At 43.2% G+C, this 18,478-nt stretch overlaps 1 protein-coding gene across 2 annotated transcripts in view; it reads right to left on the bottom strand.

Annotated features, from left to right (window-relative positions):
* The window catches only part of LOC123749131 (probable cytochrome P450 49a1), a 457,485-nt gene that overhangs the window by 291,396 nt on the left and 147,611 nt on the right, over positions 1-18,478 (bottom strand). For both annotated transcript variants that reach the window (XM_069334715.1, XM_069334714.1), the window contains exons 2-3: positions 4,256-4,583; positions 3,876-4,119 (exon numbers count right to left, since the gene is read on the bottom strand). In XM_069334715.1, coding sequence (XP_069190816.1) covers positions 3,876-4,119; positions 4,256-4,523 — 512 coding nt within the window. In that variant the 5' untranslated portion in view covers positions 4,524-4,583. The remainder of the gene's footprint in view (positions 1-3,875; positions 4,120-4,255; positions 4,584-18,478) is intronic.

Here is an 18,478-nt window from a genome sequence, read left to right as displayed (position 1 = left end):
GTACACGGCCAGGTGTACACGGCCAGGTGTATTCGGCCAGGTGTGCAAGGCTAGGTGTACACGGCCAGGTGTACACGGCTAGGAAAACACGGCCAGGTGTACACGGCCAGGAAAACACGGCCAGGTGTACACGGCCAGGTAAACACGGCCAGGTGTACACGGAGAGGTGAACACGCCCAGGTGTACACGCCCAAGTGTTCACGGCCAGGTGAACACGCCCAGGTTTACACGGCCAGGTGTACAAGACCAGGTCTACACGGTCAGGTGTACACGCTCAGGTGTACACGGCCAGGTAAACACGGCCAGGTGTACACAGCCAGGTGAACACGCCCAGGGGTACACGCCCTGGTGTACACGGCCATGTGTACAAAGCCAGGTGTACAAGGCCAGGTGTACACGGCTAGGTGTACACGCCCAGGTTTAATCGTCCAGGTATACCCGGCCAGGTGTACACGGCCTGGTAAACACGGCAAGGTGTACACGGCCAGGTGAACACGCCCAGGTGTACAAGGCCAGGTAAACACGGCCAGGTGTCCACGGCCAGGTGTACATGCCCAGGTGTACACGGCCAGATGTACACTCCCAGGTGTACACGGCGAGGTGTACAATGCCAGGTGTACACGGCTTGGTGTACACGGGCAGGTGTACACGGCCAGGTAAACACGGCCAGGTGTACACGGCCAGGTGAACACGCCCAGGTGTACATGGCCAGGTGTACATGGCCAGGTGTACATGGCCAAGTGTACAAGGCTAGGTGTAAAAGACAAGGTTTACAAAGCCAGGTATACACGTCCAGGTATACACGGCCAGGTGAACACGCCCAGGTGTACACGGCCAGGTGTACATGGCCAGGTGTACACGGCCAGGAAAACACGGCCAGGTGTACACGGCCAGGAAAACACGGGCAGGTGTACACAGCCAGATGTACACGGCCAGGTGTACACGTTCAGGTGTACACGGCCAGGTGTACAAGACAAGGTTTACAAAGCCAGGTGTACACGGGGAGGTGAACACGCCCATGTGTACACGGCCAGGTAAACACGGCCAGGTGTACACAGCCAGGTGAACACACTCAGGTGTACACGCCCAGGTGTACATGGTCAGGTGAACAAGCCCAGGTGTACACGGCCAGGTGAACACGGCTTCCCGGGAATTGTCATATTCATAGGGAAACCTGTAGTTATATTAGTAATCACACATCCCATGCACTTGAACAGATCAACTTTTTACATTACCGGCCGGCCGGCCGAGCGGACAGCACACTGGACTTGTGATCCTGTGGTCCCGGGTTCGATCCCAGGCGCCGGCGAGAAACAATGGGCAGAGTTTCTTTCACCCTATGCCCCTGTTACCTAGCAGTAATATAGGTTCCTGGGTGGTAGTCAGCTGTCACGGGCTGCTTTCTGGGGGTGGAGGCCTGGTCGAGGACCGGGCCGCGGGGACTCTAAAGCCCCGAAATCATCTCAAGATCTCAAGATAACCTTCATTACATAGGAATACATTCCTTCCATCTCACAAGAGGCTTCCACTCATCCTTGTCCCTTACCATGTCTTCTATGATAGCCCCTCTCTCCCTCCATCCTCCTTTATTCTAACTTTTCAGTTTCCCCCGAATTCACTTTTTCTCTCTCTAGTCTACCATCTATTGAACCCAGATTATCTCTATACGCTCTCAGCAATCTTTAAAGTGTTTTTGATTTTGCATTCTACTTTTCTACATGATATTAAGTATTCCTTCTTGCAGCCATTCTTATATCACGACCCATGCTTCTCAGATTGTCTATTTCTGCTCTGATTTTGTCTCGTTCATACAACACCAACGTCTGGCATCCTGACAACTGCACAACCCACACCTTCATGCCGACCTCTGACTTCATCTCTTCTAATATTGTTTTTCTAAGCAAGACTTTTGTTGCTCCAGCTACTTTCCTTCCCTGAGTGACGCTCTTCTCAGCTTCAGGGAAACCTGTACTTATATTAGTAATCACACATCCCATGCACTTAAACAGATCAACTTTTTACATTACTTTATGATTTGGATTTTTTCACATATCATTTCCTTTTCTGTCCACAACTATGACTTCATTTTCGGTCACATTCACTTTTAGCAGCACTGTCTTACGTTTGAAGAAACATTCTTACCGTGACATCACTCACTACCCTCTCCATGTATATGTATTAAGCCACCAGGAGGACGTCACAATGTAGTGACTCTCATCTACATTTATATTATGCCAGAGACATTACACTATTCACTCTGAAATATGCACAGATAATTTTCACAACATATATCAACACTGCATACTCATCATTCTTTAGCTCTTATCAATTAAACTTTGCATCTGCATTTCCAAAGTCCACAAATGCATTGCATCCCTTAAAATGTATCTTACATTCCTTATAAGCTGTCTGCAGATATCTGATATACAATCACTCTGTCACCACTGAACTACCCTTGTCCATTGTATTGTAAACAGTCGGTTATCTATAAACAGTTTGTTAATGAAAGTGGACTCCTCTGTATTTTAAACCAAAATAATATATTAGAATAAATATTGAGAGAGTTTACTAATGGGTTAAACATGTGATATTGAGTGTCAGCGGGTGTGTGGAGGCCAGACACCACCAAGGTACCCTGAGAACCATCTGTGTTGGAGAAGCTCTGATGACTGAGTGGTTCTCACAGTTCTTGCAGCTATGCTACTACTATGTACTCTATGTGATATCCAAGATAACGTAGAGACATTTTATGAGTGACATTGAGCATTAACTGTAGAAAGAGAGAGTCTAGGCTTCATGCCATTACTGTGTGCTTATTTTCTCTGAGGAGAACCAGTTATCTCAAGTTTCTGAGTGAAAGGTGTATTTATTTTCCCTTAAGAGAACTAATGTCATGATATGAAGATGATTTGACTATACTGAGATGTGAAGCAACAGTGCTATGACTTCATGATTTTTTATATATAATACCGATATGCTCTCCATTTAAGTGCCATTGTACATCAAGTTCGTCAAGTTGATTTATGTTAGCTATATATATGATTCTATCGGTATGCATATTTTTAATTATATACACAATCTAGGTGTTTCTGTGCCAAGAAACTATATACATTCCTGGGGGATTCCCGCAGACATGTAAGAGCTGGCTCTTATAATAACTTCCGGGAGAACATGCAAGTGAACCCTCCCTCACGGCAATTGTCAGAGCCCAGATCAAAGGCCAACAAAAAATTTTATCATATAAATATATATTTTAAAAAATAAATGAGTGTATTTTTACTTATATATTCAAATATGTGGTAAGGTTTTCAGTTCGCATTTGATCTAGAATAGACTCTACAATTTCTACACTAACTATTATTTATATACAAAAGTACACTCACTGCTCATTGCCAATCATATAACACACTGTCAGTATTCAATGCCTTATGACAAAACTTCCAAATTCATATAATTCCTTTTACTCCACAGCAATTAGTGATGTATGCATACAGTGTACCAAATCAGTACCTGTAGTTTTCTGAGCATCACCAATAATGTAATCACCTCTTCTAGATATATATCACCTGTCTAATGATCTTACACTCCGACATCATCATTAAATCTAATGATATTCTCATTTCATCACAGCCACCTATTACACTCACAAATACTCACCCACCTTACTTATCTCATCATTATTCATTCATATTTCCCCGTGTCTAGCTTCAACATATCCCTATACAATACATATAATGTATAGACATTTTGTTGTAAATGATATTCATTTCCAGGAATTTCGTGTTAGTTTTGTCATTCTGCCTTGTCTTTAATTGTTCATGATAAAATTTATTGATCTAGGTAAAATATCTGACACCAGTTGGTGAGTTACATACTCTGTGAAGATTCCAGTTTCATTTTCCATAAAATATTTCGTCTTGTTGTTCATGCGAATTTTCTTCAGAGATTCGAAGAATGGTCTGATAGGGTTCTCAAACGTCTCCTTAAAGATATGTTCAATATCTACAGGATCAGACACGAAGATTACATCCCCCTGCCCCAGGAGGTTTAACTTAAAGATTCTGCCGTATTTCTTGAAGTAAGATTCCCAGAGTCGCGGCAGCCGTGTGGAATCATATACTGTACACACAAAAATCATAAACATTAATAGAGAAAATCCTACCTAAAACAATGGTTTTATAGTGCAAAATGAAAGTAATGTTACCATGCATTTCAATTATGACTGGAAAGAACCGAATATCGCTGACATTCTCACCTGGGTCAGTAAACATGGAAGGCATGGTGCCCAAAATTGGCCATGCCATAGGGCCCGGGATCTCGGAATGAGGTCGTGGGTGAGAGATCCCAGAGTCTAACTCAAGTGCTACTCCGGCTACGGAAGACACGCCACGGCAGGCCGCTTCTCGCATCCTTGACAAGGAGGAGGGGGCCCGAGGGATGGCATAACATGGAGAATATGTCCGACAGATTCTAGGAAGAACAGAGTTTTTGGCCAGCATCAACATGCTTAATCCAGTGACCATCTTGGCGCTTCTCTACTCGATTGGAATAAATATGAAGAGATGGTCGTCTGAAGGTTGTCTCTGGAAGATATTAATGCTATTAAGTTCTTTCCTTCAATAAATGTTTCTCCACATATATAATTGTCAAAAAAGTAGGTTAAACAGTACCTTTTCACTTACTCACTTAGCATCCTTTAATAGTAAGTCAAAGGCCATGTGTATTATCAGAAAAACGGTGGAACGTAAAAAATATGAAGAAATGAAACAGCAGAAAGCTTATAAGCCTATACGCGGCAACTTCTTTTATATCCACCAAGAATAATTCATGATGTCTAACCTGCGCTGGAAATTATCGAGCAATATTTAGCCACAAAACTCTCAAATCTGAAAATAATGGAAGAGACGACGTTTCGGGCTGACCAGGACCATTATCAAGTCGTGTAACCATTATTAGTCGACGTGATGATGGTCCAGGACGGACCGAAACGTCATTACTTTCTTTATTTTTACATCTGTGGGTTGGGTGACTAATTTTCAGCTACATTTTTATGACTTACAGTTTGCAATCCAGCGATCCCACATTAATCATGTTACATTACCACATAATGTGTTCCATAACCCAACAATTTAATTTAAAATCCAGTATTTAATCAGAAGTTTCTTCAATCTAGATTTATCCATTGTACCTTGTTCGATTATATTCAGATATTTTTTAAATTTTATTTACATTTCTTTATTATACCCATTAAATCCTGTAAATATTTCTGTCGTGTAATCCTTCCTCCTCGTCTTTCAAAAGAATGTAAATTAAACTGTTATAAAGCCTCCTTAAGGAAGGTTTCTATTTATTGGATGAACTTTTCCTTCCATTTATGTCAGCGTTTATGGGAAGTTATGTCCATCCTATAATACGGAGACCATAACGCAACTGCATAATCCAATTGAGCCCCTAACAAGGGCAACACAAAGCTGCAGAATAATATCCATATCAATCAAGTGTAAAGATTTAATAATATATATATAAATGACCACATTTATAATTAGGGTAAAATTACAATAAAAATTACAGAACAGTAATTAAATAGAAAGTCAAAATAACAGCATAGAACGTATAGTTTTATTATAGAATTATAGTTTTATACTGGAAAATGTTGACTGTATTTGTCAGTGATCTATGCAAAAATCAACACAGTTGTGACTGAGGTGATCAGGTGTTAAAGCATTAACACCTGATCACCCCCCCCCAAAAAAAAATGAAGATTGCGGTTAGACCTGTAAGACTGATATTTGACAAAACATCTATATCTATTAAGGAGAATGTCTGTCTGTATGTTCGAAGTTGGAGGCCAGAGGGTTGTGGTTAGCCTCATACAACTTTCCGTTGTAAACTGTGATTGGATGGTGAGTGTCAGTGTGTGTCTCGGGTCAACCCATATGCCTCTCTCTCTCAGCTAGTACAATTGACTCCTATTGTGACTAAAAGCGACGCCTATGAAGTCTAAAATGCAGGTAGGATTTTCCATAAAGTGTTTATCAACAACTTTTACGGCTATCATCGAGGTTCAATCAACATCGATAATGTTCATACAGTTTTGATTCATTGTTTCTAGAGCATGTTTTGCCCACTAACGAGGAGGGAGAGAAAGAGAGAGAAAGAGAGAGAGAGAGAGAGAGAGAGAGAGAGAGAGAGAGAGAGAGAGAGAGAGAGAGAGAGAGAGAGAGAGAGAGAGAGAGAGAGAGAGAGAGAGAGAGAGCGAGCGAGAGAGAGAGAGAGAGAGAGAGAGAGAGAGAGAGAGAGAGAGAGAGAGAGAGAGAGAGAGAGAGAGAGAGAGAGAGAGAGAGAGAGAGAGAGAGAGAGCGAGAGAGAGAGAGAGAGAGAGAGAGAGAGAGAGAGAGAGAGAGAGAGAGAGAGAGAGAGAGAGAGAGAGAGAGAGAGAGAGAGAGAGAGAGAGAAAGAGAGAGAGAGAGAGAAAGAAAGAAAGAAAGAAAGAAAGAGAGAGAGAGAGAGAGAGAGAGAGAGAGAGAGAGAGAGAGAGAGAGAGAGAGAAAGAGAGAGAGAGAGAGAAAGAAAGAAAGAAAGAAAGAAAGAGAGAGAGAGAGAGAGAGAGAGAGAGAGAGAGAGAGAGAGAGAGAGAGAGAGAGAGAGAGAGAGAGAGAGAGAGAGAGAGAGAGAGAGAGAGAGAGAGAGAGGGAGAGAGAGAGAGAGAGACATAATGAGATATATATATACTAGGTACAACATATATATGAATTTCTTTACAAGACTCAAATTTCTTGTATGTCCTTGACAATTATGGGACATCCGTTATGTGTGTACTAACATACTAACATTAATACTAACTTCGGGATAGGTATGTCAGTACTCAACATTGCACTGCGACCCGAGAATTCTCCCCCTCGGAGTTATGTTGGAAATTTCCAACACTAATAAACTACTATTGTATTATAATTAATCATTATTATTATATACTAACTACAGTAGTCACTAAATTTACTAACAGTAGTGTCAACATAAACTAACCATTGTATCTGCGTATTAATGCTAGAATTCTTACGAAATAGAGCACCAACATTGCGTCAGATAATGTCTAGTTAAACACATTTATTACCAATGTGTTAGAGAATTGAACGTGGTTCTCTAAAATCATCAGTATTCCGTGTGATAATTATTTAAGGATAACATAACTCCCAATACTTCTTAATCGAGAGTTTTTAGTTACAATTGTTATCAAGTAATAGTTTTTCTGTCACGCGTGAATGCCATGGAGAAAACTACAATCTTCTCCATTTCTCGTTTAACACCATAAGACGAGAAGGCGATAATATTTAAATCTTTAGAATTGCAACCCAGTCCTCATTAAAGTATTTCAACCACAATTGCGGAAGGCGGCGATGTTACGGACCCGGATTCAGCGTCCGAGCCTGGAGCAGTGACAAACACGCCATCTGTGGGTCAGCTCCCGAAACCCCCGCCAAACGAACGACGACACCTAGTGAGGACAGCGTGTACTGGCCTCGAGGACCAGTTTCCAGTCTGGTTCAGCACTCAACACCGCCGCTCCTGACCTCTGGTGAGGTGGTGCTCCGACGACAGCGCCATCTATGGACTGGATGCGTCGGGCGTTTGTATCTGAGCCTGTGAGTGTGGTGTATTAGTGTCCCGGTTATTAATGACGTGTCTGCTTACAGAGCCGACCTGGGACCACTGTGTTGAAGGTGAAGTCAGTCTACCCGAGGCAGCCAGTCTCCATACAGCGAAGTTTGCTGCAGCTGTTGTGACGTCGTCCCCCCGGAAGAACACTGTGGTGTGTTAAGCCTGCCAGTGGAGTGGCAGTGGAAGGATTTACCCGGGACCGACGGTTGGAGACGATAATCCACTGGGGTATTGAGGATAGGAGGGTGATTGGTGATATCACACGAGACTCCTGTCTAGGGCGTACCCCTTTTATCGTTCGTGGAGTGGCCGTACCAGCCTTGGTGGCTCAGTACCTGCCAGCAGACCTGCTGGACGTGTGGTTGACGGCCTCCACGACGGTGCCCCCAGTGGACCTGTGTTGTGGCTGACCTGTGGCCAGGGTAGACTCGGCGTTCTCAGAGGACACGTCTTGAGGCCACGAAGAAAGCACCGCGGACTCAGCACCTAGCTTCGAGGATCCATAGTCTCCAGCAGAAGACTACAGTGTTGATCCCCTTGTAAAGTGTTAATACCCCTCCCCCTTGTGTACTCTATTATTTTATATATTTAAATGGTGATGGTGAAGATTATATTATATTAAGTTCTTAGCTTTCTTTCCCTACTCCCTTTAAGTTACTTGCGTCACGGATCTCATCCCTTGAAAGCCTCTACTGGCTTGGGGTCGGATACATATATCTTCCTCTAACAACATCAGAGTGAGAACCCCGTTGCGTCCCGAGAGGGCCGTAACATAATTGGCATCCCCAGCGGGATCCGTCCCCTTGTTAAGTATGTTTGATAGGGGTGGTGAAGTGGCGTAATCCCTGTAAATAATTCCCCCTGTGTGCGACGATTGTGACGTTATACGTCCTGTGCGGTGCTCAGAGTGACTAAGTGCGATATTGTGCAGTGCGGTGCTCGCTGTGATTAAGCGATTAAGTGCAATATTGACTAGTGCGGTGCTCAGTGATTAAGTGCAATATTGTAGAGCGAAGTGTTCGCTTGGACTCAGTGCAATATTGGGTAGTGCGGTGCCTGGAGTGATTACGTGCAATATTGGCAAGTGCAGTGTTTGGTGCGATAAAGTGCAATATTGGCGTAGAACAGTGCTCGGTGTGTTAAGTGCTAACGTGTAAGCAGTGTGTTAAGCGCAAAGTGTTCCATCTGTGACAATGGCAGACAAAGCTACCATCGATGATCTGGACGAGGTTCAGGCTTTTCTGAACAGAGAGGATTGTCTTGCCAGATTGAAATATTTGAGCAAACCAGAGCTTGTACTAGTGAGCGCCTACCTGGAGATCAAGATCCGTGCCAGTGACTCCCGTGTGGAGATCTTGTCCAAGGTACACCGGCACCTGAAGGCAGAAGAGAAACAGGAAGGCGAGACTCCTAGTACAAAGGAAAGTGCAGACATAGCTTCCACGGAAAAGGAAGATAAGGGCAGCGACGTTGACAGTGATGCAGGCGAGCTTAATATCAGCTTCCTAACAGTCAAGATGCGTGCCCTAGAGATCAATCGGGAAATAGAATGGAAGAAATTAGAAATGGAACGAGAGAGGCAAGATAAAGAATTGGAGATGAGACGTTTAGAATTAGAACGAGAAAGAGAAAGAGAAGAACGAGAAAGAGAAAAAGAAGAACGAGAAAGAGAAGAGAGACGGGAGAGAGAAGAACGAGAACGAGAGAGAGAAGAACGAGAAAGAGAAGAGAAACGAGAGAGAGAAGGACGAGAAAGAGAAGAGAAACGAGAGAGAGAAGAACGAGAAAGAGAAGAGAGACGAGAGAGAGAAGAACGAGAACGAGAGAGAGAAGAACGAGAACGAGAGAGAGAAGAACGAGAGCGAGAAAGAGAGGAACGAGACAGACAAGAACAACGAGACAAAGAGGAAAGAGAGAGACAACATGAACTAGAAGTTTTGCGATTAGGCGGTGGTCGGAGGCAAACAACGGACACCAGTAGCTTCGATCCGGTACGCAACATCAAAATGGTCCCCAAATTCCATGAGAAGGAAGTGTCAAAATTCTTTGCAGCCTTTGAGAAAGTCGCTGCCTCTTTGGAGTGGCCAAGGGAGAATTGGGCCATCATGATACAGTCAGTCCTGACTGGGAAGGCCCAAATCGCCTACTCTACGTTATCCCTTGACGACTCCGGCGATTACGATATGGTGAAGAAAGTGGTGCTCATGGCGTACCAATTGGTACCTGAGGCATATAGGCAAAAGTTCAGAAACCTGAAGAAGACCTCAGAGCACACTTTCACCGAATTCGCCACCATCAAGGAGCGACTTTTTCAAGAATGGTGTGCCTCTCGGAAGGTGGAGACCAGAGAAGACCTCGAACAGCTGATTCTGCTCGAGGACTTCAAGGATTGTTTATCTGGAGACCTCAAGACGTACTTGGAGGAACAGCAGGTAGAGACCTTGAGTGCAGCAGCCACCATGGCTGAAGAGTACATCCTGACTCATAGGCCGTCTGCTAAGTACGTCCCAAGGAATTACCAGCGCCGGTTCGACAGACCTCATGATGAAGAAGAAAGACCCGTCCCACAAAGTGCTAAGAAGACTCCCCCAAGTAGCCCTCGAAGAACAAGTCCTAGCAGTCCGAAACACCGGAGCCCGAGGAGGAATATGGTGTGTTGGACTTGTGGGCAGAAAGGGCACATAGCTGCTAGGTGCCGAGGCAGAAGAGGTGGCAGCGCACGAAGGGAGGTGATGTTGATGAGCTGTGTTACACCACCAGCAGGAAACCAGTCTACGATGACGCAGGAAGGACCAAGTTTGTTTGCCCCTCACACTTCATGCGGGTATGTAACGAGTGGTCATACTGGTAGATCAGTTGTAGTGCTCAGAGATAGTGGAGCAGCCCAGTCCCTGATCGTGAAGAGCTCGTTACCCGAGGGAGAAAGTGTGGATGGGAGACCAGAGGTGATCCTGGTTGGATTTCCTAGGACGCAGTACATCGCCCCCTTAGTGCCAGTACATCTCGACTCGCCTTATTTCAGCGGCACATGTGCGTTGGCAGTAGTCGATACCCTCCCTGTGGCTGGGATTGACGTGATACTAGCCAACGACTTGGTGACAGATTGGAGCATCAATCTTCCCAAGGTTGCGGACGAGTCTACCGGAACAGCAAAGTCTGAGGTGTCTACAGGCAATGGTAATGTCCAGGTAAAGACAGACCCGGATGTAACTATGTTTAATTTGTCCTCTCGCCTACAGATTAAGAACGATCTAGCAGTGTCTCCTGATTCTCTCGACAAAGAACATGAGGTTACGATGGCAGAAGTACCTGAGCTAGAAGAGAGGCCTTGTGTGCAGGCATCCACGGGTACCAACGAGTCTGGAGCGAAGGCAGAAGTGTGCTTGCGGTATGGCAAGTTACGGCGTGTATTGAACCAGCCAGAGATTCCCCAGACGTCAGAGGTATGTGAGGTGTGTTCAAAAGGTCTAGTGCCCTCTTCGGTCCAAGCCAGGCGTGTGGATGTGGCCGGCTATGGACATGACTGGCTCGGGAAGCTTATCCCTCAATTGGCCTCATGTTTCTTAGCGATACTTTGTTTGATTCTCGTATGTGCTCTCAGTGAGGACCGGTGGACGACCCGACGAATGATGGCTCCCATGAACATCGCGAAGAGGTCCCAGGGATTGGAGATTTGTACTGCAAGTGTTGCAGTTGAAGAAGGGACCTGGGAGGTAATAGATGATACAGGAGGTACGATATGTGATAATATGAGTGACTGTTTCCGACAGGTTGACACCCCCCGCGTGACTGCTGAGCCTCAACACAGCGTTATACGGAACGTTGGTCGACCTGACGGGGGCAGAGCGAATGCCATCCTCGGTGAGCAAGCAGCCCTGTTGGAACTAGGTGTGGGCCTAGTAGAGGAGTGTATAGTAAGTACTGACTTGCCCATTGTCGCTATCACTCTGAATTATCAGACCCCTGTATTCCAGGTTCCTGCCTCCCTGAAGGACCATCGGACCGGCACCAGAAATGCCGTCTGTGGACAGCCATCATCGGTGCCACGACATAGGGAAGTGTCGAGTCCCCCCAGATCGTGTCAAAACCAATCCGTACTAGAGAGGTGTGAGATGATGCCCCTGCTCGACATCGCAGTGGAGAGGTGGACGATTATATCAGGCAGATCATTGCCTTCTATCTACAAGTTCCCTTTGTGCCAGGGTTCCTCAGTACAGTTCTGTAGACGTGACAGCCTCGACATCCCAGATTATAAAGCATGTGTGTCCATTTGGAGTTGTGTCGTCGTACTAATTTGGTTTGTGTTTCTTTTTATAGAACCCCAAACCAAATTCTTTTTGGTGGGGAGGTGTTACGGACCCGGATTCAGCGTCCGAGCCTGGAGCAGTGACAAACACGCCATCTGTGGGTCAGCTCCCGAAACCCCCGCCAAACGAACGACGACACCTAGTGAGGACAGCGTGTACTGGCCTCGAGGACCAGTTTCCAGTCTGGTTCAGCACTCAACACCGCCGCTCCTGACCTCTGGTGAGGTGGTGCTCCGACGACAGCGCCATCTATGGACTGGATGCGTCGGGCGTTTGTATCTGAGCCTGTGAGTGTGGTGTATTAGTGTCCCGGTTATTAATGACGTGTCTGCTTACAGAGCCGACCTGGGACCACTGTGTTGAAGGTGAAGTCAGTCTACCCGAGGCAGCCAGTCTCCATACAGCGAAGTTTGCTGCAGCTGTTGTGACGTCGTCCCCCCGGAAGAACACTGTGGTGTGTTAAGCCTGCCAGTGGAGTGGCAGTGGAAGGATTTACCCGGGACCGACGGTTGGAGACGATAATCCACTGGGGTATTGAGGATAGGAGGGTGATTGGTGATATCACACGAGACTCCTGTCTAGGGCGTACCCCTTTTATCGTTCGTGGAGTGGCCGTACCAGCCTTGGTGGCTCAGTACCTGCCAGCAGACCTGCTGGACGTGTGGTTGACGGCCTCCACGACGGTGCCCCCAGTGGACCTGTGTTGTGGCTGACCTGTGGCCAGGGTAGACTCGGCGTTCTCAGAGGACACGTCTTGAGGCCACGAAGAAAGCACCGCGGACTCAGCACCTAGCTTCGAGGATCCATAGTCTCCAGCAGAAGACTACAGTGTTGATCCCCTTGTAAAGTGTTAATACCCCTCCCCCTTGTGTACTCTATTATTTTATATATTTAAATGGTGATGGTGAAGATTATATTATATTAAGTTCTTAGCTTTCTTTCCCTACTCCCTTTAAGTTACTTGCGTCACGGATCTCATCCCTTGAAAGCCTCTACTGGCTTGGGGTCGGATACATATATCTTCCTCTAACAACATCAGAGTGAGAACCCCGTTGCGTCCCGAGAGGGCCGTAACAGGCGACGCCATTGTGCAGTGAGCGTGCTTGAACAGCGGAGGGTCTTGGCGTCAAGAGTGGCGAGACACGTGGCGTTGGGGAGTTATCAGCAAGAATTACACTGATTCCCAACTAATACTGAATAATTATTTTTCCACGTGCTCCATAGTGCTCGGCCAACCAATAACGCGTCTAGAATTAAGCCAAAACCCACAAATGCGTGTACAACACCATGAAAGCTTGGGACTGGCAGACGCGATATCGGCAGACTTCAGTAGTAGCTACGCTCACGTTAAGTATAGTTTCTTTCTTGATGCATCATTTAAGATTGTATATTTGTGATTATTCTGTCGTTATATAGTGAGACGACCCCATATCCAACGTTAGTACCGCCTTAGTGTTTTCTTTTCTATTTTCATGAATATTGAGATTAAAAGTAGCCTAGTCCAATGCTACTTAATATTCTTTAAATTACAGCTCGTATGTGAGGAGTCAACGAGTCGTTAACAGCATTCGTGTTATTCACCTCTAATTTCTTCTATATTCATTTCATAAAGACTTATGAAATGATATATATATATATATATATATATATGTCGTACCTAGTAGCCAGAATGCACTTCTCAGCCTACTATGCAAGGCCCGATTTGCCTAATAAGCCAAGTTTTCATGAATTAATTGTTTTTCGACTACCTAACCTACCTAACCTAACCTAACCTAACTTTTTCGGCTACCTAACCAAACCTAACCTATGAAGATAGGCTAGGTTAGGTTAGGTAGGGTTGGTTAGGTTCGGTCATATATCTACGTTAATTTTAACTCAAATAAAAAAAAATTGACCTCGTACATAATGAAATGGGTAGCTTTATCATTTCATAAGAAAAAAAATTAGAGAAAATATATTTATTCATGAAAACTTGGCTTATTAGGCAAATCGGGCCTTGCATAATAGGCTGAGAAGTGCGTTCTGGCTACTAGGTACGACATATATATATATATATATATATATATATATATATATATATATATATATATATATATATATATATATATATATATATATGTATATATATATATATATATATATACATATATATATATATATATATATATATATATATATATATATATATATATATATATATACATATATATATATATATATACATATATATATATATATATATATATATATATATATATATATATATATATATATATATATATATATATATATATATATATATATGTCGTACCTAGTAGCCAGAACGCACTTCTCAGCCTACTATGCAAGGCCCGATTTGCCTAATAAGCCAAGATTTCATGAAATAATTGTTTTTCGACAACCTAACCTACCTAACCTAACCTAACCTAACTTTTTCGGCTACCTAACCTAACATAACCTATAAAGATAGGTTTGGTTAGGTTAGGTAGGGTTGGTTAGGTTCAGTCATATATCTACGTTAATTTTAATTCCAATAAAAAAAATTGACCTCATACATAATGAAATGGGTAGCTTTATCATTTCATAAGAAAAAAAATAGAGAAAATATATTAATTCAGGAAAACTTGGCTTATTAGGCAAATCGGGCCATGCATAGTAGGCTGAGAAGTGCGTTCTGGCTACTAGGTACGACATATATATATATATATATATATATATATATATATATATATATATATATATATATATATGTCGTACCTAATAGCCAGAACGCACTTCTCAGCCTACTATTCAAGGCCCGATTTGCCTAATAAGCCAAGTTTTCATGAATTAATGTTTTTTCGTCTACCTAACCTACCTAACCTAACCTAACCTAGCTTTTTTTGGCTACCTAACCTAACCTTACCTATAAATATAGGTTAGGTTAGGTTAGGTAGGGTTGGTTAGGTTCGGTCATATATCTACGTTAATTTTAACTCCAATAAAAAAAAATTGACCTCATACATAGAGAAAAGGGTAGCTTTATCATTTCATAAGAAAAAAATTATAGTAAATATATTAATTCAGGAAAACTTGGCTTATTAGGCAAATCGGGCCTTGAATAGTAGGCTGAGAAGTGAGTTCTGGCTACTAGGTACGACATATATATATATATATATATATATATATATATATATATATGTCATACCTAGTAGCCAGAACGCACTTCTATGCCTACTATGCAAGGCCCGATTTGCCTAATAAGCCAAGTTTTCATGAATTAATTCTTTTTCGACTACCTAACCTAACTTTTTCGGCTACCTAACCTAACCTAACCTATACAGATAGGTTAGGTTAGGTTAGGTAGGGTTAGTTAGGTTTGGTCATATATCTACGTTAATTTTAACACTAATAAAAAAAAATTGATTAATTGAAAAAATTAAAAAAAATTGAATATATATATATATATATATATATATATATATATATATATATATATATATATATATATATATATATATGTCGTACCTAGTAGCCAGAACGCACTTCTCAGCCTACTATGCAAGGCCCGATTTGCCTAATAAGCCAAGTTTTCCTGAATTAATATATTTTCTCTAATATTTTCTTATGAAATGATAAAGCTACCCATTTCATTACGTATGAGGTCAATTTTTTTTATTAGAGTTAAAATTAACGTAGATATATGACCAAACCTAACCAACCCTACCTAACCTAACCTAACCTATCTTTATAGGTTAGGTTAGGTTAGGTAGCCGAAAAAGTTAGGTTAGGTTAGGTTAGGTAGGTTAGGTAGTCGAAAAACAATTAATTCATGAAAACTTGGCTTATTAGGCAAATCGGGCCTTGCATAGTAGGCTGAGAAGTGCGTTCTGGCTACTAGGTACGACATATATATATATATATATATATATATATATATATATATATATATATATGTCGTACCTAATAGCCAGAACGCACTTCTCAGCCTACTATTCAAGGCCCGATTTGCCTAATAAGCCAAGTTTTCATGAATTAATGTTTTTTCGTCTACCTAACCTACCTAACCTAACCTAACCTAGCTTTTTTTGGCTACCTAACCTAACCTTGCCTATAAATATAGGTTAGGTTAGGTTAGGTAGGGTTGGTTAGGTTCGGTCATATATCTACGTTAATTTTAACTCCAATAAAATAAAATTGACCTCATACATAGAGAAAAGGGTTGCTTTATCATTTCATAAGAAAAAAATATAGTAAATATATTAATTCAGGAAAACTTGGCTTATTAGGCAAATCGGGCCTTGAATAGTAGGCTGAGAAGTGAGTTCTGGCTACTAGGTACGACATATATATATATATATATGTATATATATATATATATATATATATATATTTATATATATATTTATTTTTTTTATTAGAGTTAAAATTAACGTAGATATATGACCAAACCTAAACCGGGTTACCGGGTTACCCGGGCTAAACCGGGTTGGTGACCAAACCAAACCCAAACCGGGTCTAACGCCATTGAGGAGATCCTCGACAAGAAAATCGCAGACCTTAGGAGGATGGAAGACAGAATAGGTGACATCGATGCCCACGATGCTTTTTATCTCCTCACCAAATGCCTTTTCCTTCCGAGGCTAACCTACTTTCTGAGGTGCGCCCCATCTTACAACAACCCAAAGCTTGACGAGTATGACCTCCTACTGAAGACCATGCTGGAAAAAGTTGTTAACCTCTCCCTCAACGAATGCCAGTGGAAACAAGCCACTCTTCCTGTCAGGCTCGGTGGCTTGGGTGTCCGCACCGCCACCCAAATTGCTGTCCCAGCCTTCCTGTCTTCCTCCTCAGCATCAGATGACCTGGTTAAGGAAATTCTACCTGACACCCTGAGTGATGTAGCGGGGATACAGGACCCCCACTACACGGAATGCGACACGAAATGGGGTGCCATGACAGACCCAGCACTCAGACCAGCCATGCCGAAAGCCAAGAAACAATCCAGTTGGGACAGCCCCATTGTAGACAAAGAAGCCACAGCTTTGCTGGAGGCAGCAACAACCCCCAGTGATCGTGCACGCCTCACAGCTGTGCAGGCTCCCCATGCAGGGGACTTCCTTCTGGCAGTCCCTATGTCTGCGACAGGCACACGTCTTGATCCGCAGGAGCTCCGTATTGCAGTCGCTCTCCGCCTAGCTGCCCCTATCCACACTGTTCACAGGTGTATTTGCGGCGAGGCAGATGCTGACGAATATGGATTGCATGGCCTGCACTGTGGAAAATCGGGTGGTTGGCACACTAGACACGACGAAGTCAACGACATCATTAAAAGAAGCCTTGCCTCTGCTCAGTGTCCAGCGGAGAGAGAGCCCCGCAACCTACTGAACCGTGACTCTGTTAGCTTTGCCGGCCGACCAGACGGAATCACACTGCGTCCGTGGAAGGGTGGCAGGCAGTTAGCATGGGACTATACTTGCGTATCCACCCTGGCAACGACATACATCACCCTCTCTGCCGGCACGGCGGGAGCCGCAGCGACACACAGAGAAAAACAAAAGTCAGTCAAGTACAGGCAATTAGATCAAAGGTACAATTTCGTTCCAATAGGGTCTGAGACCCTAGGCCCATGGGGTGAGAGTGCAAGAAGGTTTCTTAAGGATCTTGGTTCCAAGCTCACTGACACCACAAGAGACCCTAGAGCAGCAAGTTTTCTCTTTCAGCGCCTCAGTGTCGCGATCCAGAGGGGAAATGCCCGCTGCATCCTCGGTTCCTGCCCGGCGTCGGAGGAGTTCGAGGAAATCTACAGCCTCTAGGAAGCGAACTTTTTCTTGTGTCCTCTTAATGTTTATTTTTTGTATAAAATCAGATATGTAACTGTATAACCTTGCATAATAAAGTGTACATCATAATAAATAAAAAAAAAAGAAAAAAAGGGGGTGGTAGGAGAAGTGAACACTCTTTCGTATTCAGAGTTAAATGTCAAGTTTTTCCCTGAGTGCTCTGTGTTCCCTTCTCTGAGGCTGTGGGTCCCTATAAATGCACCAGTGGTGGTACCCCCCTATATATATATATATATGTGTCGTACCTAGTAGCCAGAACGCACTTCTCAGCCTACTATGCAAGGCCCGATTTGCCTAATACGCCAAGTTTTCATGAATTAATGTTTTTTCGACTACCTAACCTACCTAATCTAACTTTTTCTGTTACCTAACCTAACCTAACCTATAAAGATAGGTTAGGTTAGGTTAGGTAGGGTTGGTTAGGTTCGGTCATATATCTACGTTAATTTTACCTCCAATAAAAAAAAATTGACCTCATAGATAATGAAATGGGTAGCTTTATCATTTCATAAGAAAAAAATTAGAGAAAATATATTAATTCAGGAAAACTTGGCTTATTAGGCAAATCGGGCCTTGCATAGTAGGCTGAGAAGTGCGTTCTGGCTACTAGGTACGACATATATATATATATATTGTGACGATAATCTCATTCAAGAGATTGAGCCTGCTCTTCCCTCCACAATTACGTCGTTG

This window comes from Procambarus clarkii, chromosome 31 (genome assembly GCF_040958095.1).
Source record: "Procambarus clarkii isolate CNS0578487 chromosome 31, FALCON_Pclarkii_2.0, whole genome shotgun sequence".
Lineage (NCBI taxonomy): Eukaryota > Metazoa > Arthropoda > Malacostraca > Decapoda > Cambaridae > Procambarus > Procambarus clarkii.
Note: the sequence above shows the minus strand (reverse complement) of the source record. Positions and strands in the feature narration are given on the sequence as shown.